General features: G+C 47.6%; 1 protein-coding gene across 1 annotated transcript in view; it reads left to right on the forward strand.

The window, feature by feature from the left end:
* Positions 1 to 10,677: 10,677 nt before the first annotated feature.
* The window catches only part of LOC307232018 (unconventional myosin-IXAb-like), a gene marked incomplete at both ends in the record, with an annotated part of 91,659 nt that continues 77,160 nt past the window's right edge, over positions 10,678 to 25,176 (forward strand). The window contains one exon of the mRNA XM_080002899.1: positions 10,678 to 11,580. Coding sequence (XP_079859025.1) covers positions 10,678 to 11,580 — 903 coding nt within the window. The remainder of the gene's footprint in view (positions 11,581 to 25,176) is intronic.

Consider the following 25,176-nt stretch of genomic DNA (forward strand, 5'->3'; position numbering starts at 1 on the left):
GTGTGTGTGTGTTCTCTCTCAATTCTGGGGGATTTTAAAACGCTTTCCGAAAGCTGTTTGGAGCGTGTGGTCAGGGTTTGATTCTGTCACAAAACAAATGCACGCGAGTAGATACTAACACACACACAGTACTGGCATCGGTGTGTGATTGGTTCTTATTGGTCCAGCAGCGTGAGGAGCCTGATTAAGGTCAGACTTTGCTTTGATGGCTGTTAAACACCACGGCCAGATCGTTCATTACAGCAACAAAGCTGCGCCTCAGGAACTCTTAAGACTGCACGCCTCTCCGCTCCAAGCCCAAAATAAAAAGCAACGCTGAAAAACGTATTTTGCGGCGAGGGACAAAACAAGGCACCTGGCCTGCAGGGATGCCATTGTTGACGCAGAGGCGAACATCAAATGTGTTAAATAGGCGTGATTGTTGATATTCATGTAAAAACACATTGCACCTACGGTTATGACGCGATTACTTGCGGCTTTGACTTTGCACATTATTCCATAGTCAGCATGATGCAACACATCGGGGCTGGGGCTGGTGTTTGCCTTCAGTGTTGTATGTTGTTATTATTATTGTTATTATCCAAGAATTTCTTTTCTCCGTCTCCCCTAAATTGAATACAATCAAATATTTAAATCTGTTTTTGGACATTTGGATGCGACTTTTATTTGACCTTCCTTTGCCAAATGGTCTGTGTCGTGTGTTCGCTATCTGCTCGAGCCGAGCACATTGTCAAACGTCGGGCCTGCGCAGCTCAAGCTCGACCAGAAGCAGGCGACGGTGGAAAAAAAAAACCCCCGAGGCTGGACGTTTGAATCATCCTCGCCGCTTCGCGGAAAGTGACTCAGGATCAGAGTCGCATGGAATTGAGGCGGCGTAAACATAATCCATCATGAGAGGCGGAGCAGCCTGAAACAAGAGCTCAGTATTGATCATTTATCATTGGGCGCAAAATCCCTGTGCCGGAATCACAGACCAACCGGAAACCTAACGCCGAGTGGCTGGGAAGGACGGGCGGGGATAGAGCCATTAGTGACACTGTAGCCCCGGTTGGGGCTTGGATGGGTTTCTGTTTTGTATTTTGTGGTTTGGTTTTGGAGAGCGGGACTGTTGCTGTTGGGTAACTGAAGCTGCGGCAGGAGCTTCTGTCCAGTTTAGTGCCGGCACATCCACAGCGGACCCTTTGGACATCGCAGATGCAGCACCCCCCCCCCCAACCCCCGCCGTCCATTTATTTGAGTGAGTCTGCATGTCTGTTAGGGCGTCGTGTTATTCCTCCCTGCCTTATTGAATTCTACATTTTCATTTTCCACTGACATGTGTGACCATTAAAAAAAAAAGAACAACAGCATTTGTGGTGCGGCAACTCCCAAACTCCCAGAGCCAAAGTGGTGGTGAGTTTCTCCTTAGTCCCACTGCACAAGACACAGGAAGAGCTGCTTTTATGTAAAAAAAATAAAAATAAATGGTTGGCTTCCTGCATTGAGCAGTAAAGATAGTTTGGCCGGGGAAATAAAAGTCGCCAGGGTGGAAATCCATCTAGAAGTGTCCTCCGCCGACCCCCCCCGGTACTTTAACCTGATGTCACAATTTGGTTAAATTGGTTAAATTGGTCTTGGACGGTAAAAGCCACGGTCAGACGAGGCTAATCGGCTTTGATGCCTCTAAACGCTCTCCCGTCGGCCCGCCGCTAAGAGCCGATGCATTAATCACGGCCGTCGATCGCCAGGCGCCCTCGCCGCGCCCTCCGTGTTAACGTCGCGCCGGTCTTGGTGAGTTTGTTTTGTGTCGCCGTCTCCGCTGGGGCCTTTTGTCACAAGCAGCGGGACCGCAGCACCAATCGATGTTAAAATTCAGGCGGGTTGCTGCCGCGCCGCTCGCCGCAACCGATGAGGATGGTGACGCGCAAACACAAGCTTTTTGTACAGCTGCTCATTAAATAGAAATACCGGCGAGCGCTGCGTGAGAAAGTGCTCCGCCTTCGAGGCAGACAATTAGGTGCTCCGAAACCTGTCTGCCGCGGTTCGGGCGGGAAGGCGAAATGTGTCAAAGCCTTGCCAAGCGCGTCTGACGCATGCCAGACGCCCCAGTTGTTTTGGGTTCAGGCGGGGTCTCACGAGTTTCGGGGTGACGTTAACGTTACGTTTACAAGTGCGGCAACGGCAAAGCGTGCTCATCCTGAACCGACGTTCCATTCCCTTTGGTTTTGAGGCAGCCCAACCGTTATCCATACGATGTGGTCAGTGTAACGTGGTTACCGTTCAGTCGGAATATATATTTGTACGAGACGCTTCATTAGTAATATTCCTGACTAATGGTCCGGAGTATGTACTCCAGAGGTGTGCATGTGTGTGCACGTTTGTATTTTGATTTGACCAAATACCAACACTAATGTACTTAAGTAATGGTTGGTTAAATACTCGGATGTACACATGAGTATACCGCTGTTTAAAGCTCTGTAGCCGCTTATGTTTCTAATATTACTTAATGTGAGCAAACTATTGTTGGCTATAATATTGGCTACATGAACTCCATATGCTACTTTTGCCATATTCATACAAGTTTTTTTTTTTTGTTTTTTTTTTACACAGTGCTGTTGAACTGGGTATCAGGAGTCGTTGATTTTCTCTGATGTTGTTATCAAGTACAACATAGGCGGTATTGTGTCATTACTAGTATCCGCGGACAGCAATGTCGTGACAGTCATACTGTCAATGCATGTCACAATCTGTTGCAAAACTCCCCATGGAAAGCAAATGTCCTGAAGTGTCTGGAGCACAGGAGCCCTGTTCTTTGTTTGAAAAGGATGGTGGATGAAAGCATATTACACTGAAGATGGGCTTTTAGAAGATGTAGGGAGGCAGTAAGTATTGATAAATGACGCAAGTTGGATTATGACTTGGTATTTTGTGTTTGTTTTGGTCAGGTTATCGTAGGCTAGTGCTCCCTCTAGTGGTTACATTTACACATTGCAACGTTACTATTTGTCGTTGCCTGTCGTATGGCCACCAGGATCTCTCAACATGAATTGCACGTTGCCTGTTTTTATTGTGCAGCAGTACCACGACAATCATATCTGACAAACACAGGCCCTTTCTTTAGCCCCGTCTTCGATGTCTGGAGAATATGCGCCCCCTTCCCCCTCGACTTCCAGACCTAAAAAAAAAACCCCACATCATCCAGCAGGAAAGGATGGAGAGAGCGAGAGGAAGGGGGAGGAGAAGGAAGTTGTTGTTTTTTTGGTTTTTTTTTTTTTTCTGTATAAGCTCTAATCAATATTGTCTTGGTGCTGTGCATTTACAGAGTGGTCTTTTCCTCCTGGGCTTGTTAAGTGGCACCCCCCGGGAAGGCGCAGCATCTTTGTGGAGGACGGACGGACAGACAGACAGACAGACAGACAGACAGACAGACAGACAGACAGAGAGAGAGAGAGAGAGAGAGAGAGAGAGAGAGAGGAGAGAGAGAGAGAGAGAGAGAGAGAGAGAGAGAGAGGAGAGAGAGAGAGAGAGAGAGAGAGAGAGAGAGAGAGAGAGAGAGAGAGAGAGAGAGAGAGAGAGAGAGAGAGAGAGAGAGAGAGAGAGAGGGGCTTAATGCGAATCGGGTGCACAGTTGAAGCCATTCTAGTGAGGGTCTCGAATCAATACTGGTCTCCTCAACTCTGTGTGTGTGTGTGTGTTTTGCAGGCTGAGGTGATGTCATACCTCTTGGGAATCTTGAGCGTTCTCGTTCTCTCGCTCTCTCTCTCCGCTCGCCCTGTGTCACTGGGATGCAGATAACTCTCCGCATCGCCCATCACGACAACGGAACTCACTCCTTTGTTCATCGCCCCCTCTCGTCTCGTCTCCTCTCCTCTCGCTCTTCCTCTGTCCTCCACCCTCACTTGTGTGGGTTGGAAATGGAATGGATTGTAATGGAAGGAGAGCTGGAAGGTGGGAAGAGAAGAAATTGAAACAGTGCGGTATAGAGAGAGAGAGAGAGCGAGAGAGAGAGACAGAGAGATGGGGGAGGAAAGGTGGAGAGAATTGGATTGGTAGAGAATGAAGGGACGGAACGGAGCAGTTTGCGAATAGTGAGCTCGACATCATTCTCTCACGATGCGTTTTAGTCCCGGAATATCCATAATTCAGTTCCCTCCACGCTTTATTACATAAATCATAAGTGTTATTTGGCACTGCAGGCAGTGGGTGCAGGGCGAAGAGAGCCACGTTTTGGCAGAAAGGGCCCGTGTCCTCGAGCAGGCAGGTCACTGCTTTTCTCCATCTGTTTTGGGGTTTTCTTTCAATCTTTCCTATTTCCAATTGTTCTCGAAAAACACAACAAAAACAAGCTATCCGTTATAATCAGCATCGATGGCATTGTGGTGGCCGTCGATGGTGCAAACACCCGCAGTCACATGGGTTCCCTTGAAATTGGTGTTTTTTTTGGGGGGGTGTTTGACGCACACACACACACACACACACACACACACACACACACACACACACACACACACACACACACACACACACACACACACACACACATGAGTTGGTTCTGGCAGATGTCTGCGTCTGTGTGGGCTTACTTCCTGTGTGCGCTCCCAGCCTCCTAGACTTGGGGAATTCACACACACACACACACACACACACACACACACACACACACACACGGTTGGGTTTAATTCATAATTAAAAGCAATAAATACTTAAAGAAGCACGTATTCAATATTGACATGGACTTTAATCCTTAACAGTGTGGAAATGGATCAAATGGGTTTTGCTTCAGTGTTTTCATTTTATACGTGTGTGTGTGTGTGTGTGTGTGTGTGTGTGTGTGTGTGTGTGTGTGTGTGTGTGTGTGTGTGTGTGTGTGTGTGTGTGTGTGTGTGTGTGTGTGTGTGTGTGTGGTATATGCGTGTGTGTGTGTATGTGGGGGGAGGTATATGCGTGTGTGTGTGTATGTGGGGGGAGGTATATGCGTCCGTGTGTGTGTGTGTGTGAATGCTGAGGCTTGGTGTTTATTGCCGTTATACTGGTGAGAACAGCGCTGACGGGGAGGGGGAGACAGACAGAGTGGGTTTTTTTTACGGTCTAAAACTTAAGGAGACGAAGTGTGTTTCTGGCTGAACACAGGACTAGGTCTGCCTTATTGGATCTTGCTCTTCCTCACCTCTTCTCTCCTCCTCCTTCCTGTTTTCGGAGAGAAGCACCACAGCATCATGATTCCAGCTTTGCCTTGTCCCTTTCGGCTGACCAGGAACGCGCACTAAGCCACCCTGTCTCCATCCTGCTTTTTTTATCGGCCACGGTGCGAATGTTTCACTCATTTGCATAAAGGTGGTTCTGCCGCCCACCGCCCCCCGCCGTCCACAGCGGACGGGAGCCACACGACCAGGGCTGCGGCGATAGCGGTTTCAAACCGGAGCGTTCGGCGTTGGATACGGTGGCCGGAAATGGAAGGCGGTGCCGGACAAGCAAAGGTGTCTGCGTACCAGCGGACAAACGGAGAGGGGGTTAGAGGCGACAAAGTAGTGGAACGACGAGTAAAACGCGCAACCGCAAATAATGGAAGACTTAGCCGGGGGATCCCCATGTTTAGCTTTCCCGTGAAGCATGGAAGGTTCTCCCGGGAGTTTATCAAATGGGGACTTTGAGTGTCGTTTCCACCGCCCGCGGCCACGCCACATATAAAGCAGCACACCTACGCAGACATCACTAGTGAATTGATTGTCGTGTTAAAAAAAGACACTGAGGCTTGCGGAAACGGAGAGCAAGCTCCCGTCGCAGAGGCGAATGGAGGTTACATTTTTCCAGGACTCGCAAGCACTTTCTGTGGTGGAGCACGCCGAGTCGAACCACTCAAGTCACTGTCCTTGAACCGCAAGTTGAGCTGCCAGTACGACCCTATTATTCCACTGGAATTGTACTTTACAGTGAGCGAAAAGGAAATAATTAGCTGTGCTCAACCCGTTTCTCTGACGACATTGTTGCAGCGCATTTCATTAACGAATGGTGGGGAGTTTAAAAAGAAAAAGGCGTCCTTGAAACAACATTTTACTTTTCTAAACCTAATCGCTGTTTTTGCTCAAGATGGAAATTTCTATTGAGTCAAACAGTTTTTGTTACGGTCTTCCTGACCATTGACCTCCTCCATTTCTCTCCATTTCTTCCCTTTTTTTCCCCTCAGTTTTTATTGGTTCTCTCCTCATTTTCATGTTCTCTTTCGCCTCCTCCACTCTCCTCTTCTCATCTTCCAGATTTTCTCCCAGGGGATTAAAAGGGATCCCTTTTACACAAGTTAATATAGGTCTCAGAGGTCCCCAAAACGTGTTTTTTGAAGTTTTTTTTTTGCCGAAAATACCACTCAGATTATGCATTCGAGCCAATGTGACATGCCTCTAAACCCAGACCGTTCCAAAAAGGGCCGTTTCAGTGTGTGTAGCTTTCATTGCGAATGAGCAGCCGAGCCCCTAGTTCTTAGCCAATGGGCTTTGAGCTTTACTCTGGGCTCAGTTTTATTTATTCGGTAAACTTTTACCGGATTCCCTCTAATCAGTACACTAAAGTCTGTCTGTATGAGAGATCTTTACTCATATTCGATCCACGAGGCCTCGTTCAAGAGTTTGATCAGACTTGGGTGTCGGGCTCAAGCTGGCGGGAGACATGGACACGGCCACGCCCCCGCGACTCTGGCACGCGGAAAAATCAAATCAAATCAAATAAATAAATACATCTACAATAAAAAACGCTATTTTTATTGGTGGGATGGAGGAAAAAAAACCAGAGCGTTCAGAGCGTTTTGTTCAAATTGGTTACTCTTTATTTGCCACTTTGGCCACGCACTATATTAACGTCCCGCACTGTAACATTAAATATATATATATATGACAGAAAATAAGGAAAGGCATCATAGGTCCCCTTTAACAAAGGGTGATCTTATCTTCATTCATCTCTCCTGTTCTCCACTCTCCTCGCTCTCTTCCTTTCCCCCATCTTTTCCTCTCATCATCTCTCTCTCTCCCTCTCCCTCTCCCTCTCCCGTCTTGTATTACTTACCACCCTGATCCGTCCACCTCCTCACATTCTAACGGCCGTGACCTCGCCAAGGTCTCGTCCATCTGTCGTGCTTGGCATCTTCGGTCTTGGGGGGCTTTTCCATCTTAATAGCCGTCCAGTTCCTGCCCGAATGACATCATCCCCCCCAGCTGTCCGACAGCGCGCCAGGAGTGTAAAAATACCGAATCTGGTGAAAGCCGGCGGTTGTGCTCGCCGCTGTGTGATCGCTAATATCCAGAAACACCTGTTTGGGTCCTGAGCTGGTGTGCACCCACAGCTCCTCATCCTGGCCTGTTGACCTCATCTCCATCCATCTGTAGTCTCACAATGCGTCCTTGAAAAGTGCTTCAAGAAGTACTTGAAACTCCTTGAATTTCATTGTGTAATGCCAGAATGAACCCTGTTTACGTGAAAAGCACAGTTTGGTCCTGATCCCAAATATGATTTACGTGATACATTGTTTTGTGTGTTGAGACACGGTTTGATTATAATTATCAAATCAAATGATATTATGGCTCTACCACCACTACAAGTGTAATCCGTCTTAAAAATGCCGTTTTTCGTCGAGTGAGGAGAAGAGGACTTTTTGCTTTGTGCAGCCCCGACAACTGACCGTGCTTTGAAGGGCTTCTCATTCTAGCCCGGGGGATTTGGGGACAGACGTGCTGAAGTTTATTTGTCAATGGATCTGTCTCATATGCACGGTGACTTCCTCCGTATGAAGCTGTTTGAGGTAAAAGGACCATTTACTGCTCCGTCTTTACAGTAGGAAGAGTAGCAAACGTCCTAATCACATTTCCTGATTTGGCAATTTTTCATGCATTCGTCAAGTGGTTCCTCGGGCAGTATAGGATGTCACATGACAACAATCAAAAATGACCCAAATATCCTTTTTTTTTTTTTTTTTTTTAACTGGTGCAGAAAAAATACTATATTACCATCTGAATATTGTCAACAAGAAATGAAGGGAGCTCCTCCCTACTGTTTCTTCAAACTGTGATATTAATAACATTTCAGGATTCATCCGTCACCTTTTTTTTTTTTTTTTCGATAGTGAATACGTAATTTTGGAATGGAAGATGAATCGAGGAAGCCGCAGTCGCTTTTTTTGACGTTTTTTATTTCTGAAATGGGTTTGCTTCTGTTGACTTTCTATCCGTCTCCTGCTCCATTCGTCTTGCTGATTCACAGAGGGACCCGTTTTAAGTTTCCTTTCTATGTAAGCAAAACTTTTGTGAGGGACCTGTCAGCCAGAGTGTGGCGGTGAAAATGGAAGAGATACTGGGAGGGGACGAGTGCGCACGCATGCATGCACACAGACACACACAGACACACGCACATGTGCACACAGACATGCTGTCCAGGCACTTTGTTCCATGGCCAGCCGTCCTCATTGTGAAAACAGTGTGTGTTCCCTCCTTGGTGGCAGGTTAAAGCTCATCCTGACTGGATGAGAGAGAGAGAGAGAGAGAGAGAGAGAGAGAGAGAGAGAGAGAGAGAGAGAGAGAGAGAGAGAGAGAGAGAGAGAGAGAGAGAGAGAGAGAGAGAGAGAGAGAGAGAGAGAGAGAGAGAGAGAGAGAGAGAGAGAGAGAGAGAGAGAGAGAGAGAGAGAGAGAGCCAACTGCTATTGTACTATTCTATCCCAGAACCTCCATTGCCCTTTTACAGTTAAAAGAAATGGAATTTAACGCATTCAGTTGTTCCTGAGATCACACGTTACCTGCCCGACCGAGTAAATTACTGGAGACGTGGCCCTTCTCACTTTTTTGGCCCCTGAACCCTGGAAACTGTGTGCACGTTAGGGCTGTGACGCAGGTGTTTATGGAAAAAAAAAACAACAACCTTGTGAATGTTTTTGCAAGTGGCTAAATTCATAAATCCTGAGCGAAGTCGGGCCAGTTTCGGTCCGAGTAGAAAACAGGAACCCATGTGCTGTTTGATATAAATCTTTTTTTGTTTTTATTTTTTTTTTAATTTTGTGCGACGAAAGAATTACTTTTTCTGAAATGCGCTGATAGGAATTCTGGTTTGGTCGGGCAGATGCTAGAAAATATGAAAATCTGATACCCAGAGATGTATGACTATGATGCATGTCAGATATTCAAGGAAAGCGTGTTGGGTGTCTCTGATGAAGAAAAACATGACGTGTCAGTCATTATGCTCTAACAAGCCCAAATGAACCTTCTAGGTCTACACTGTTCAGTGAGGGTACAGTAATGGGCCGGTTCTGTACCGGGAAAGTTGCCATTACAAGAGGGGACCAGTTTGTTTTTTCCAGTATCTGTGCAGGTTCTAGAGACGTACCCGGAGATCATGAATCATCTTTTGGTGTGGCCTTTGGTGTTGCCATGGCCGCCGGCATCAAGGAATCGGGTAAATTGACTCGGTCGTCAATTTCCGTCCCCGGTTCTGCTGCGCTCGGTTCCTTCCCATTAGCCTTGGGTCCGAAACCGATCTCAAGCGTGCCCGACGGGCAAAATGTGCATGGTACGCCCTAAAAAAAAGGTGAAGCTTTTACAAAGCAGCGTTTTATAGAGAGGCGAAAACCGTAGAAAAACGAAATCCAGCACAGAAAGAAGAGCTGAATTAGAAACCACGTCGTCGTTGTGTTAAGTAGTTCTCAGCGGTGAAGGTGTGCGGAGTATTTAGTGTGTTTGAACGGAGAGTGCTCTGTCCACTATCAACAGGGAAGTTGTGAATTACTCCATTGTCCCCTCATTACAGCCACTTCTGTGTGGACGACGGCAGCTGTTAATCTTGGCACACGGCTACGGAGCTAGGATTATCACCAGTGTGTGTGTGCGCGCGCACACACACACTCACCCACACACCCACGTTTAAAAGGAATGCAAACACAGTGGCACACTTAATTGCTCCATGGCGCGCGCGTGCACACACTCAAACACATACACAGGTTAAGTGGGAATGCAAACAGACTAACACATTCACTTGCTCCATGGCGCGTGCGCGCGCATGCACACACACACACACACACACACACACACACACACACACACACACACAGGATGTGTCGGAGATAAGCAGCACCTCAGATCCATGAAGCCGCCACTGATGCTTGATTGTTCTGCTTGGCTCAGTGCTTGTCTCTGTGTCTTCATGACTCCATGTCCATGGCTTCCCCTTTGTGGCGTGAGCTGCAGAGATAGTGGTTCCCCTGGCTGCGGGGAACAGAGCGCCCATTGACCGGGCCCAGTGTGTCATGGGACAGATGAAATCTCCCTGGCTCTACTGACCCCTGTGTGACTTGGTGCGTCGAGAACGCCGGAGGCTGTGACGAAATAAGGCTCCGTCTCAAGCCTCCCCTTTGAATTTTTGTCGCTCAGCCATTTTTCTATTTGGCCATAGAGTTGAGCCTTGTTTTTCCTGTCTCATCTCTCAATAATTCTCTTGTTTCTCCACTCTGTCCGTCTATCCATCGTTCTTTATCTTTGTGTGTGTGTGCGTGTGTGCGTGCGTGCGTGCGTGCGTGCGTGCGTGCCTCACCAAATCTCTGTTTGACGTCTTTGTTTCTTCCTTGACATCTCTCTCTCTCTCTCTCTCTCTCCGCTCCCCTCCAGTTGGAATGTCCTGAGGAAGTCCCCGGGGCCCAGAGACGGACGCGCTGATGGGACCTGCTGCGCCGCCATGAGCTTCCAAGATGGCGGCTGCGGCTATGCTAGCGGTGCTAACGCGGCCACCGCTAGCAGTAGCATGCGGCGGCGCCTGGAGGACCAGGAGTTCGCCCTGCGCGTCTACCCGGGCGCCCTGGCCGAGGGCACCATCTACTGCCCCGTCATCGCCCGCAAGACCACCACCGCCGCCGAGGCCATCGAGCGCCTCATCGAGCGTCTGCGGCTGGAGCGCACCAAGTGCTATGTGCTGGCAGAGGTGAAGGAGTTCGGCGGGGAGGAGTGGATCCTGAATCCTGGCGACTGCCCCGTCCAGCGGATGATGCTCTGGCCGCGGAACGCCCTGGAGAACCGCAGCGGCCTCGGCAGCGGCGAGGACTACCGCTTCCTGCTGCGGGAGAAGAACCTGGACGGCTCCATCCACTACGGCGGCAGCCTGCAGATGTGGCTGCGGGTGACGGAGGAGCGCCGGCACCTGGTGGAACGGGGCTTCCTTCCCCAGCCGGCGGGGAGCGAGCACCCATCAGACCTCTGCGCTCTGCCAGAGCTGACGGAGCGCGCGCTCCTGGAGAGCCTCCGTGCACGCTTCCTCCAGGAGAAGATCTATACGTACATCGGAAGCATTCTCATCGTGATAAACCCTTTTCAGTTCCTGCCGATATACAATCCCAAATATGTTAAAATGTACGATAACCACACCCTGGGGAAGCTGGAGCCCCATATTTACGCGGTGGCCGATGTGGCGTACCACGCCATGCTGCAGAGGCGGAAGGACCAGTGCATCGTCATATCTGGCGAGAGCGGTTCTGGGAAGACCCAGAGCACAAACTTCCTCATCCATCACCTCACCGCCCTCAGCCAGAAGGGATTTGCCAGTGGGGTGGAGCAGATCATCTTGGGGGCAGGGCCTGTGCTTGAGGTAAGGAGCTGATTGGAGAATGAATGTGTCGATTTATGTGAAAGGTTTGTCATTGATCGTGTCTCTGATGTGACTAATTCAAACCAAGATTGAGCTTAGTTTTGTCCAGTTGAATACTTTAAGACCATTTCAAGGCCAATAATAGAGAGAGTCCTACTCATATGAGTCTTAATACAGATTAATAGTTATGAAACAGCGTATTTTAATATCGTTAGAAAATTTAAAAAATAACCTTATGCAATATTTTTAAGACAGATATTTTACTCAAATTCTCATTATGAGGACAAGAATATATATTATATTATATTATTATATTTAAAAGAAACAAGATAGGGAGTTCTGATCAATAAAGCCTTCTATAATTGTGATTTCATCACCCTTACCACCCCATGAGCAACTGTGAGGCCCTCCACAGATGCACTGACTCTGTGCTGCTAGGAGGTGTACCTGCTGCAGTGCTGCTGGAAGGTGTACCTGCTGCAAGCCAAAATTTAATGTGAAGCGTTCTCATGAATTAGAGCTGTTGTTTTACGAGGAGGTGACACAAGACACTAAAATTCCCAAGAAACAGAAAAATGTTATTGGGATTTTTTTTTTCTGTCTTGGCCGTGGAATGTCATCCTATGAGATGATGCGTGAAAGGGATTATTGAAATGCTCCTCTGAAACTGAATTGTCTCGACACGCCAAGAAACTATATTTAGCTGAGCTTTGCCACGTATGATTTTTTATGTATATTATTTGACCCAGAACTCCGGATTTATAGCTTTGGTGGGGGGAAAGAAACCCTAATGGAATGTGGCCTAATCCGGCCTGGATTATGAATCAATATTATGGATTATATTATGGATCATAGAGTGTCACTGGGAATTTTATATTTGGAGGGTCAAGGTCTGCTTAAGGGCAACCTCACTTTCATACCGCTGTATGTCCAGATCTGTATCCTCCCTTTCGGAGCCTCCCCAAGCGTTATTTGTTGATTTCTGTTGGCCATTTTGTTGTGTAACGTGGAGCATCCTTCTGGTATGTGGGTCTCGTGTCAAAATATGCAGCTGCTCACCATGTGCATCCCTCCATGTGTGGAGCTCTGTACAGTAAAACAAGGCTGTAGTATGGTCAGTTGGCTTTACAGCTTTCTTCTCAGGAAATCATGAATCACCTGTTTGGAGAGTTTGCTTCTCACTGCTTTTGGGCTGGAAAAACACCCAAACCAAACAGCCAATTTCTATTTGTTTATTATTTACTTACTAAATAATAAAAAAAAGAAAACCTATGCAGTCATGCATTTAATGTGTTAGTTCCATCGTTGGAAACTGTTATAAAACAAATTCCCGATGAAAAAATACACATAAATGTTGATGCAAGACATGGCAACACACTGCAGCAAGATCAGCTTTCCTGCTAAAAGCAACATCGCATCAAATCCATACGTCCTGCAGAACTCCCACAGTTTGGCATTTAGATGATGTAGTTTTGCTGCATAGCTGTGGTTTATCCCCTTCTAAACTCAGGCACAGCGGGTCGCTCTGTTGGTGCTTATTTCACATCGGTGTCTAAATACCCGTCAGGGCTGAGATGCCTGCAGCAGCTCTGCAGGGAATGAAAGATGTGTTTTGATAGATTGGGGAACGTGATTCTATGAGGAAATTGATACCTGTGTGTGTGTGTGTGTGTGTGTGTGTGTGTGTGTGTGTGTGTGTGTGTGTGTGTGTGTGTGTGTGTGTGTGTGTGTGTGTGTGTGTGTGTGTGTGTGTGTGACTGTGTGTGTGACTGTGTGTGTGTGTGTGTGTGTGTGTGTGTATGTGTGTGCATCTGAGTGTTTACAGTACATGCCCTTTTTTTGGTGGTTATAAAAATTCACGCCCCAATCAATAACCTGTCTGATGTGAAGGTGGGAAACACAGTGAAATGATTTCTGCGTGAGGATCCCCCATCCCACCCCCTTGAATCATTTAAAATAAATTGACGTAGTGTGCCGCTGCTTTTTTACTGCAATACACACACACGCCCATGCACGCACACACACGCGCGGCGTGTTTGATGTACCATAAGTTTGATGTTTGCGCTCTGCAGTGGAGGTTAAAACGTGCTGCACTCCTGAGAGAACACTGCCTCCAGCTGCTCTCCTCTCCTGCCTTCCTTATTTTTCCTCTCTCTCTCTCTCTCTCTCTCTCTCTCTCTCTCTCTCTCGCTCTCTCTCTGGCTGGAGTCGTCAGCCGTGCACTTCACATTGTGTTAATGTGAAGTGCGGGGTCAACAGCATCACAGGAAGAGGCTATTTTAGTTGTTCTCTTGAGCCGGTGCGGAGGTCTGCTGGTCCCAGGCGCCGACAAATATGGGCACATACATTCGTAGGCGTGTCCTGCGCTTTCGGTTCAGTAATCTGATTGGACGAGAGAGCACTTTATGAATGCCGACATGTTTTTCCTGTGTCACTTTTGCTTCCATCCATTCTACACAAAGAAACGAGAAAGCTACAAACAATTACCCTGGGGTTCCACAAGATTTTACATCAGACCGTGAAACTGACGCATAAAGTGGCGCGCATACACAAACTCATGCACGCCCACATACTTGTAGACACTAGCATGGATGCATAGATACACGATGCACACATAATGTACACACTGATAGACAGCGGACAGACAAAAACATACACACATGCTCATCGCGCACACACACACACACACACACACACACACACATACACACACACACACACACACACACACACACACACACCCTCCCCCTCCCATGCCTTTGATTTTGGCCCTAGATGCCTTCACCCCTGTCCAAGGTCAACCACAGTTTGGTAGTGATACTAACAGACTGTGTGTGACATTCGCGGCCCATCAAGGACACAGCAGGGTAAATGGGGGGCTGAACCATAAAAACACACACCATTTAACATTTAATGGATCAATTGAATTGCTTCAGTCCGAAGTGTCTCACAATTACGAGTGATTAGTGGCGTTTATAGTGTCTTGCTCACGGACAATCTAGACAGGACCTTTTTTGAGTCGATGGCTCGAAAACACCGACCCTCGGCGTGGCGTCACGTCAGGCAGGGGTGTTATTCAGCGATCAACCTGCCTTGAACGTCCCCTGCTCTGGAATCTTGACTCGCCATAAAGACAGCCTTTAATAATGCAGCGCAGATGGCCAGTAACAGGAGTCTTGTGTAATTTGAGCTGCGTTGGGAAAGGAACAGTGAAGGTATGATGCTAGGCTGGGATAGCACTGATGGGAAGACAGCTGGAAGCCTGATGGAAAGCACTGGCTCCTCTAGTCCAGCCAAACGACGTGTTTGGTCATTTGAGTTGGTGGCCCTAAATGCTGCTTTTTCCGAGCTAGTCTTGGGCCTCCACACCACAGTCAGGTGAATACTGAGGAATTTCAGTTATTCAGAATGAGACCGAAAGGGTGCACCATTCTTTGTACCTTCCTTGAATATCCCATCCTATCCCATGCCCCTACAGCTTTCCCACCAACCTTATAGCTCCAAAGATGGACTTAATTTGATTGGCCTGCAGCACGGGCAGGGCACGGTCAGGCCTGGTGGCTTAAGTGTGAGTGTCTGCAGACTGTGCGAGCTGATAGCCCATCACTAACCCACTAACCCAGGCCTAGCTCTGCAATGTACTCCCTGGTGGGATAGCCGGCTTATCTGTCCTGTGGACATTGTATGCTTCTGACACTTGGAGCAAGCCCGGATTAGATTCAAGACAAAGGGCGTCCCAAACAAGTAGAACAACAAGTACCTAACCCGAGGCGCACTGACCAGAAATGTGGACAGGGAGCAACTTGAAGGGTCAATATGATACCTACAATACTTCAAAGGCAGAAAGGGGGTAAAAAAAAGATAAAGTATGTCTTGAACGCTTCACTCTTAAGATTCCTTACAAGTATTCATGGTGCCAAATAAAAATTAGATCAAGCAGCAGAAGGCACCTTAGAATGGGGTTTATTATTCCTGCACCAGCAGGATTACTAAACTCTGACTGACTCTGTTGACCTCATCCATCTCCTTTCTCTCCAAGGCTACTGTCCTAGGCAACTGTCTCTCGGTTATCCACACCCATTTCCTAGCTGTTCCTAAAGCTTTCCTTTACTAGACATTTTTGGTATGTGACTGACACCTTTGACCACAGTGACTCTCAGTATGTAAAGACATAATAAAATATTAGTTCCGTGCTTTGCACTAAAAAGCTCTCACGGGACACGTGATTGTTTTATGCACACATTTACAGGGAATTTCAGAATCGACAGTGTGACCTTTGATTTACAGGACGGCCTCTCTGGCTGCGAGGCCCCTTCATCACCCATTATGGTGCTGCTAACATTTCACAGTCTTTCCCGATGTTTTTAGGCCTTGGTTTTTAAGCATGCATTTCATGTGTTTCCGGGATAGTAGCGATATTGTCAGCCCACCCAACGGTGGTAGAGACGAGGGTGGGCTACATCACAGGCCATCACCTGCAAGCCTCTGGAAGTAAAGCCTGTGTCTTGACACTGACCCCAGCTGTGTGATGCTGTGCTTTTTTGAGGGTGCATGGAGGGGCCTCTGCAAAACTCGAGGGCCAAGATTATAGCCTCCCTTTGTTCTGGCAGTGTGGCCAACAGACCTGTCTGCCTTTTGGAGGAGTAGCCAGGAGACTTGCCCCCCCCCCCTCCTCCGCCAGATGGTTCCCATCCAGATGTCCCCACTGCTCTGAACCAGGCCCTCAGGGACTTGACCTGTCTCTTGTGGCCAAGATGGATGGCTCCAGGTAGTGTTTAGGCCCTTTGGTTTAAAGGGTATGTGTTTTCGTGTGTTTTCAAAGGTGCTTGTTTGGCGTGAAGTTACTGGTGTGTTGGGTTCATGGGTTCATGCACATGTTTTTAAGGGCTACAGTTGTTGCTGTTCAGCGCTTTTAACTATTAGTTCCTGCGATTAGATACCAATGTTTATGGACTCCCCTGTATATAGTAACAGTACCCAGCTCATAGTGAACAAACCCGGCATACCCTCTAAACCTTGCCGAGGGGGGGAAATAAAAAGCCAGTGATAACATTATATTTAGGAGATTGTTTTATGAGACTGTTTTGTGTGGTCTCTGCTGCTGCTGCGTATGTGGCGCTATCCCAATTCTCAGAGAAGTGCCTGTCAGAGGGTCTTCACGTTTAGCTCCTCCAGTACAGGTGGTTGGATGCTATTCTCAAGTCCTTAAATCACAGTGAGACATCCAAAAGATTTCTGTTATAAAGGTTTGTACAGAGGACAGATGCTCGCGTTGCCATATACTATAATGTAATCCATATACTGTCCACCAGGACACGCTTACTACTGCATCGTCATTTTATCTCCTTACTCATCTTCCATGGATGGCTGCTTGCATGCGGTGTTGTGCAATCTGAATTATGCTGTTTGTCTAAAGCAGGCACCAATTGAATTTATTGAAACGGCGACTAAGTGGATCATCTTGTTGCACCTGGCAGAAATTTGACTTGTTTTACCACTTGTAAGTATCCCCCTGCACAGTTAGCCATCTGCCTATCCTGAAGACCAATGTTATGTATTATATTTCCAGAGACTGTTCCAATTCCGGGCTTCTCACAACATCGGAGTCGGCCCACTTTCCGAAACAAACTTGCAGCTGAATAACAGCGGCCTCTTTCACCTCATAGGGCCTGTCGTGTCAGTTCGCCTGTGTCCGCTTGTTTTGGATAATCATTGACAAACATCCTCGGGGTCCCGTTTGCTTTCTGTTACCACTTCTATCCCTGTAATCTCTGTGCTCTGGGCAGTGCACTCTCGCTGATGCGCGCCCAAACATCTGTTCCCTGGATTATCCTCATCTCCTTCTCTCTTTCAGTCTCTTTCTCTCGTTCTTTCTCATCTCTGGAACATTCCCCCTTTCCTCTCTCAGGAAGCAGGTTATAGTGCGCGCGTGGGTGTATTCCAGCGGACAGACGAACGCATTGTACCGAGACAGTTGTCGGTCATACATTTAAACTGGACAAGGTTCAAGGTACAATCGACGGGCCAACTCTTCTCCTTCAGCGGATTCCTTTATGCTCAGCAGCCACGGTTGGAATTTATTTTGCACCATTTATTAGCCCCGACTTATGTTCTCAGAAATAGTCATTGCTCTGAGAACTGCTCCGTGCTTGCCAAAAAGCATAATATGGCTCATCAAAGGAGATGCTCCAGCTGGGAAGAGGAAGCCAGGACCAAATAGATTGCAATGGTTTCCAGAATCCATGAAGTGTCGTGTGTAAGCGCTACACATACATAACGCGTAAGGTACACACTAGGTGGCTCAAGTGTGGGTGCGCCGCTGACATGAATTATCCCATTATCCCACCGCTGCGTCACGGCTGGCTTCTCCTGCTGAAGTGTCGATGTGTAACTATTCATGTGAGACTGGGCGTGCTCTCTCCACAGTGGCGCTCTCTCTCTCGCTGACATCTCAACATTTTGCGGTCGAGATGCGGTTTAATGACGCAATAACTGCCTGAGCTACGCTGCTTCAGTATGTTCAGCCAGGGAGATGGCGATGGACTTAAACCCCTGGCAACACCGGCAACACCCGCTAACATCCCGCATTTGTCATCAGTGGGAAAGGTTACACCCGGGTTTCAGTCCCGGGACAAACGACCCTGCAATAGTCACAGGTCTTTATCGTCTCCATTCGATAATTTCATATGCGTTTTAGAATCCAATAAGGACATAATCAGAAGTTATTAAATCAGAAGTTGCCTCATCCTGCGCTCCATGGCGACCGCAGCGGAGAAGCCCCCCGCTGTCCGCCAGGCTCCAGCCACTCCAGCACCACCCCAAGCCGGTCTCCGTACACCGACGGACCGGATCCGATGCATCATGCGCTGGCTGTGCGCGGGTGCGGGCATGGATACTCGGTGCTGCTTCTACTGTTTTTTGTTTTTTTACCGCAATCACACCGAAACAATGACACGCCCCTTTTCAGACGGGTTCTCGAGGTCGAATGTGACACGCATGGGAAAATAAAGGGTCATACTCATTCACTCTGGCAACGGGAAAGGCGTCCATCTCGTTTTCTTCGGTTTACCCGCGTTGAAGAAACCTGGGTATAACCGCTGATTTTGGTGTAAAAATGGTATTAGAGTGTTGCTATCGGGTGGTTGTTTTGCGGTTGAAAGGGAATCTAGTTCCAAGCCGTTAAACTGGCCTCATCAAGTAGGAATGTTCCAATACTGAAATAGAGTTTTGGCAGAACTTCGCAGCTCAGCCATGGGAGGCATTAAAAATACAAGCAAACCTTTCAACGTACGCAATGCATACGATCACGACAAATAAATCATGTTCCTTATTCATCCTTTTCATCCAGTGACCGCACTGCATGATTGGTGTGATGAGGATTGTAACAAGTGGAGTGTGAAAAGTGTGAGTGGATCTGTGACGGTCTCCTCCGCCCTCCGCTCAGTAGATTTAGCGAAAGCCTGCGAGGCAGGAAATTGATAGTCCAAGTGGGTCTGATTCACTCAGAGGCTTCTTACGTGGTGTCAGGCCAATCAGACGGAGATGAGATTAAAGACATCAGTAGGCCGACGGAAAGAAAGCGGGACATCTGGGCGTCCTGAAACTGCAGTCGAGGCCGGCATTAGCGACCCTGGCTACTTTAAACGAGTGGCTACGCAGTCATCAGTCAAACATCAAATTGAATTAAATTAACCTTCATCTATCTTCTTTTCCCACGGAGATGCAAGTCGTTTTTGTTTTTTTTTGGTTTAAATGCATTTATTTTCCTTACTCTTATCGAATAAATGACAACCTCGACCGTTAAGACGTATCATTATTCTAAAATTTGGATCTGGCCTAATTAGATTTATTTTGGCATGGTATCTCATTTGCTATGGAGCAGATTCTATCACAAAACCACATGATTCTTCTTATCTATACTTTCTGTACTCTGACTGAGAGACAGGCAACACTCTTGTGGGTTAGGTTGTGTTTTGGGCAGAGCGATATGAACAAAATATCACATGATATGTATAATCACTTTGATGGTACAAAGGTGGCTGTATTAGAATTTTGAATACAAATTCCAATTCATTTTCGTTTTTTCCCCCCCTCAAACTAGTCTATTTTCATTTGTCAGTCTTTAAAGCAACACTACGTAACTTGCTTTATGTTTCGGCCCGGTAATTACTGTTTTTTTTTTTTGCTTGGTAAAATGTATAAAAAAAACGCAGATAAGATAAGTTTAGATTCAGATAAGGTTCAAATTTGTGCGGTAAAATAAATTATTTTCGGACACCGTACCGAGTTTTACAACAATGGGCGTAAATGTCTAATTGCGCTGAAACTGTAGGGGCGCTGAATCCCAAATACCATAATTTCATAGGGCTGCTTTAATGATACTGCAGCAAAATGCAGTTCTCAGATTTATTTTCTAATAAGAAGGCAATAAATATATTTTACCGCGGCATTCTAAATGCATAACACTGTAAACCTACAAATAAGGCACATGGCAACATATGCCTCGTTGTATGGGACTCACATGTTTGTTTTGTATGTTGCCACTGCCAAAGATTAGAATAACGGGTGGAGGAATTTATCCAGATGACGATGTTTCAAAGCTATTAACAATTTTAGTTTGTATTAAATGAACACGTAAAAATATTTCATTTAGGCATGGAATAAGTTTATCAGAAATGTATGCTTTGGATGACATTATGTTCTGACTTGGTGGGATGTTTTGCAGCTGATATCAGAGACTGGCTGAGGGAGATGTGCAGCAATGAAATACACCTCACGTAAATTATGGCTTTTCATTTCAACACTCCCCTCTGCTATGGTTACTTTTGATGTCTTCATGGAATTCTTTTAAAGCACTGCATTAAAAAAAATAAATAAATAAAAAAAGAAAAAAGAAAAAAAGAGAGAAACAATCACATAAAGTATTGCATATTAAAGTTACTAGTTTTTGTGACCTGGAATACAACAAAGAAAATACTTGATAAAACTTTGAAGTACGGCAAACGTTGCCCGTTTCTTATTTTGCTCTTCGGCATTGTTCCAATTCTCAAAACAAAATATGTTTAGTCGCTGCTTATGCTTGAATCAAAAAAATGTAATTGCAGCGACGCCAGTTATACACAAGCCGAAATAGCAACCCGAGAACGGTGCAGATGCCCTTCAGCGTCGCTCAGCGTGGCACAGCACAATCAAAGGTGTGGCTGCACGTCTCTTGATTCCGCCCGGGGCCATTATTCTGAATCTGGCAAAATGCCGTGCACATGCTCGGTGGATGAGGCTGCCTGCTAAAACAGACAGCGGAACAATGGTTAGGGGGGCCTATCATAGCCTCGAGTGCGTCGAGCTGTGGAAGACTCCACTAACCGAGCACATTGTCTCCTGTGGCTGCTTCGCCTTTGCGGTCAAACCCCCTGTTGATAGTGAGCCGTACAACCAAATCCCACTCGTTAAAACGCACTTCACTTGGTACAGTAATTACAACTTTGAGTCCCCTCCCACACACACACACACACACACACACACACACACACACACACACACACACACACACTTTTTCCACTTACCATTTGCAATCTGCTTTCAGCGCCAAACCTGACGGAGCGAATCAATTTGATGCAAAGCCATCTGCGTGTGCTGGGAAGCAGCTTGCGGTTTGTTTACCACTGCACATTTCGGTATGTGTTCTGTTGTTAACTGTTGAAAAGCAGTCACAGCGGTCTCAGTGTTTTAATCGCTTTAGTTATGAGATCTACCTTTTCAAACGGGGCTTGGCCGACAACACTGGCCAACTGACTGCTTCACCCATCGATCGATTCGTTGACTGACTTGACCGATTGTCGAAAAAGGGACTGTGCGGGGGAGGACTGCAACACCAGAGCGAGGGGGGTAAAAAATAAAATAAAAACAGCGGAAATAATGGAAAGTCGTGCGTGTGAGTCGACGATTGACTGTGTAAAAGGGAGCGGGGCCGAAACGTTCACTCGGGCGCGTTTGATGTGAGTCTGGACGATGATTAATGTGCCTCCTATCAGACAAGCATAAATGCGTTGCCAGCGCCTGGTGCCGCGACCTGCCACGACCCGCCTTTCCCTTTGTGCGTTCGCTCTGCTTTTGAGCGGTGCAGGGGCTGTTCAGTCCGGGTCATTGAGAACATGTCAAACGCGGGGGCATTTGTCAAAAAATTTTGGCGTCTTCCAGTGTCCTCCCTGGTTGTGACGTGATCGCGCTCGTATTACCGGCTTTAGCGTGAATCCTTTAATCTTCGCGCGCACAAAGCAAACACTTAAAAGAAAGAAAGCCAAATGCAGTCGGAGTGCAACAACCGGGGAGAGGTTGTTAAGGGTTAAGAGGCAGCTGGATGAATAAATGGATGAATGGTGCAGGTGTGTCATTCAGACTGGGCTGGTGAAAAGGTGGCTGAGAGGGAAGGGGGAGAGGCAGGATCAAGTGCTCCATGCGCGCATCAGCCGCCACTTCGTGGAGTGGAGGCCGACACCCTCGCTTCCGAATCCTGGGACGAGTTTTGACGTTCAGAACCTCGGTGGAGCTTTGACCGGCTCACGCCGTTGGGCTCGGGTCATTAGGACATCGCGGCTGCCGTATAACTCAGCTTATCCGAGACATCTAATGCGCTCCTACATTTCAGGTGTTCTCTGATACGATACTGCCGCCGGCTGGCCGGTCCCCAGTGGCGGGGCAGACTGCGTAGTTTTTTTCGGGCAGCAGGCTCGCTGGTCCCGGCTTCTGGACTTGCGTGCGCGGCGGCGGGGGGCCGCGGTCCTGCCGCAGACGAGAAAACTTCCACTGCACCCTCGGCTGTCTCTGTCCTCCCTGACGTACGAGCTCCACGGCGATCAAAGAGCGTTATTCCAGCGAGCCCCCCAACACACTCGCGCGCACACACACCCGCACACCCGCACACACACACACTACTCCTCTGCCTTCATCTCCTCTCCTCCCCTCATATCCTCTCTTCTCTGCTGCTCCACAATTTCTCCGCAACACCACCAGAGGCATGTGGGCGTGTGGGGTTGGGGGGTGGGGGGGTTGAGGGTGGTAAAGTGAAGAAAGTGGGTGGTTAAAAGAAATGGATAGGGAGAGAGAGCGGGAGGGAGTGAAAGCACGTTCAGAAAAGGAGTGGGAGGATGAGGGAGAAGGAGGTGGAAAGTCTTAGCCTAAATAATAGAGAGCCGGGAAGCAGGGAGTGAAAAGAGGAAACAGGATCCCCGGCGTTCCAGTTTTCAAAGGGTATCAGCTGGAGTCTCGGTGGCTATGCTGCCGACGTCGTCACATCTCACTGCTTCACCCTTCAAAGTCCTCATACACACAACTGGACCCAGAAGCCTTCAAAACCAAAACCCTCATACAAAAGTACGCCCCACGGAATTGGAGCCCGCGTGGACGACTACTCCTCAGACCCCTCGGAATCATCCCCATCACTGCATGATTGCTCTCAGAAACCCCAACAAAACTACACCCAAACCACTCCTAAAAACGAACGGTTGCCAACCCTTCCTCAGCCAGAGCCCAGGGTAATTGTCTCTCTGCTTGCCTATCGCCCTCTCGTTCACCTCCTCGACAGAGCGGACGAAAACAGAAAAGCGCCGTGGAATGCCTTTGGAGTTCCAGCTTCCTTTAGGCTCCTTTTTAAGGCATTTAACAAGCCAGGTCTGCTGTTGTGTGTTTTTTTTTTTTTTTTTTTTTTTTTTTTTTTTTTACAGCTTCCTCTCTGTAAATGGTAAACAAAATCTCTCCTTCCGCCTTCCTTTACTCCCGATAGCGTGGTGTCGACGCCCTCAGGCAGAGGTGGAGGGGGACGTCGGGGGTTAGCGGCGCCTTAATGGCCGTCATTTAAGAGCCAGCGGGTCTCAGTCACTGAACGGCAGGGGAGGGGAAAAAAAACGGCGTCGTGGTCTGATGCAAAACACGCCGGATGTAAATTTGACGGCGCCCCGATAAAAATACCTGCAGGCCGCTCGTCGCCGATTGGTTTATCCCCAGTTGCTGCGCTGCTTCAAAAGGACAGTCGATTTACTTTTGTTTTGGGGGTTGCATTGCACCACGTAGTACAGTGGCTCCGTAATGTTTACATTAGTGCCATGCATTTCTGTGGCAAATATGACTCCCCTGCACTGCAGAAACAGGCCTCACTGTGCGGGTTCAACAACAAAACACACATACAGCTCCAAAAGGAAAGACAAATATGGATTTAGAACGTTGGGGTAAGGTAGCACGGGGAGGAGCAGAGGACGAGGAATGAAAGGGAGGATGCGATCAAAAACAAAAGGAGGAGAGGAAGAGGGAGGATGTAGAGACGGCCGTAGATTACAGGCCGTAGTCAGGTTTGAGCTGACGTGCAGGTAGGAAAGAGGGAAAAGGTGAAAAGCATCTAGAACTTCTACCCACATCTTACCCCCCTTCCAATGTTTTCCCAGTCGATGGCCGATAAGCCAGGGGGAATGCCACGCTCCCTTTTATTGAATCAGTTTGCCGTATGCGCTGTTCCGACCCTGCGCTAATTCAACTTCCCCGCTCTTTCCTCCGCCGGTAACACAATACCTCCTCCATGAGCAGAAGGTTTGGGGGATAACTCCCTGGGACCTTCCGTTCTAGCTCTTGCCCTGCTGCTTCGTGAACTACAAACGGTTAAGGTGAATTGTTTAAAAGCAGAGTTTTTTATTTACATTTTTTTGCGCACCGTGAAATAGGGGTAAGACCTGGAAATGGGCAAGGTTGGCTTATTAAAAATGTTACTAATTCTGCCGTCTGTTTCTTGTAAAACGCCGAGGCTTTCTCGCGGGAAGGAATCAGCCCACGGACATTGGCTTGGTTTTGTTTCGCATTTCACTGTGGGAGGGAGATGTGTTTTTTTGTGTCGGTTAAAATGAAGCTTTGGCCGTGCTCACGCTGTGCCCAGAGAATCCCAGGCTGTCTAGAGTTTGAAGCGGTGTCATTTAAACCACAACGCGGTGATAACAGAGTCAACCCCAGTGCTGCTCTGCTTTATTTACATGAATGTCAGGAGATGCGTTGTCGCTGGTTGATATCATGCAAAGTCTATTATACCCGCGTGCAGTTACGGTTTCAAAGGGCTTTATAGGCCCGTATTAAGTAGCAGACGAAATTGCCACCGCCTCCACCAACGCTCGTTTTGGCAGGGAAGGAAAGGAGGGCTCCGCCTTCCAGATTGGGTAGGTGTGTAATAGTGACTGATATGGTTATACTGTATGCAATGGAGAATGCAGGGGACGAACTACAGTACTCCTGGTACTCTTCCACACGCCCTGATGAAGCGTTTAGGCCTTTGAGTTTAGGAGACCGTTGGACTCCAAGAGGTCCCCCTTAAACTGAGATGTGTTCATTATGTCAGAATGTCTTTGAGGAAAGGCTGCCCTGTCTTTGCAAATTCTTTTACAGTCCTTATAACACTCTGAACCATTTAATTTATATTGAGGTTGTGAACCTAAACAGCATATGCTCTCTAATTAGTGTTTTTCTTGGCCTCGTGTTTGCCTTTTTTTCTTAAGCTTTGCTGACTCTTACATTGTTGGCTGTCAGTGCTGCAACTAGTCCGTAAAATCGGTGAGAAATTAAAAC

The sequence above is a fragment of the Zeus faber genome, assembly GCF_960531495.2.
Source record: "Zeus faber genome assembly, chromosome: 6".
Taxonomy (NCBI): Eukaryota; Metazoa; Chordata; class Actinopteri; order Zeiformes; family Zeidae; genus Zeus; species Zeus faber.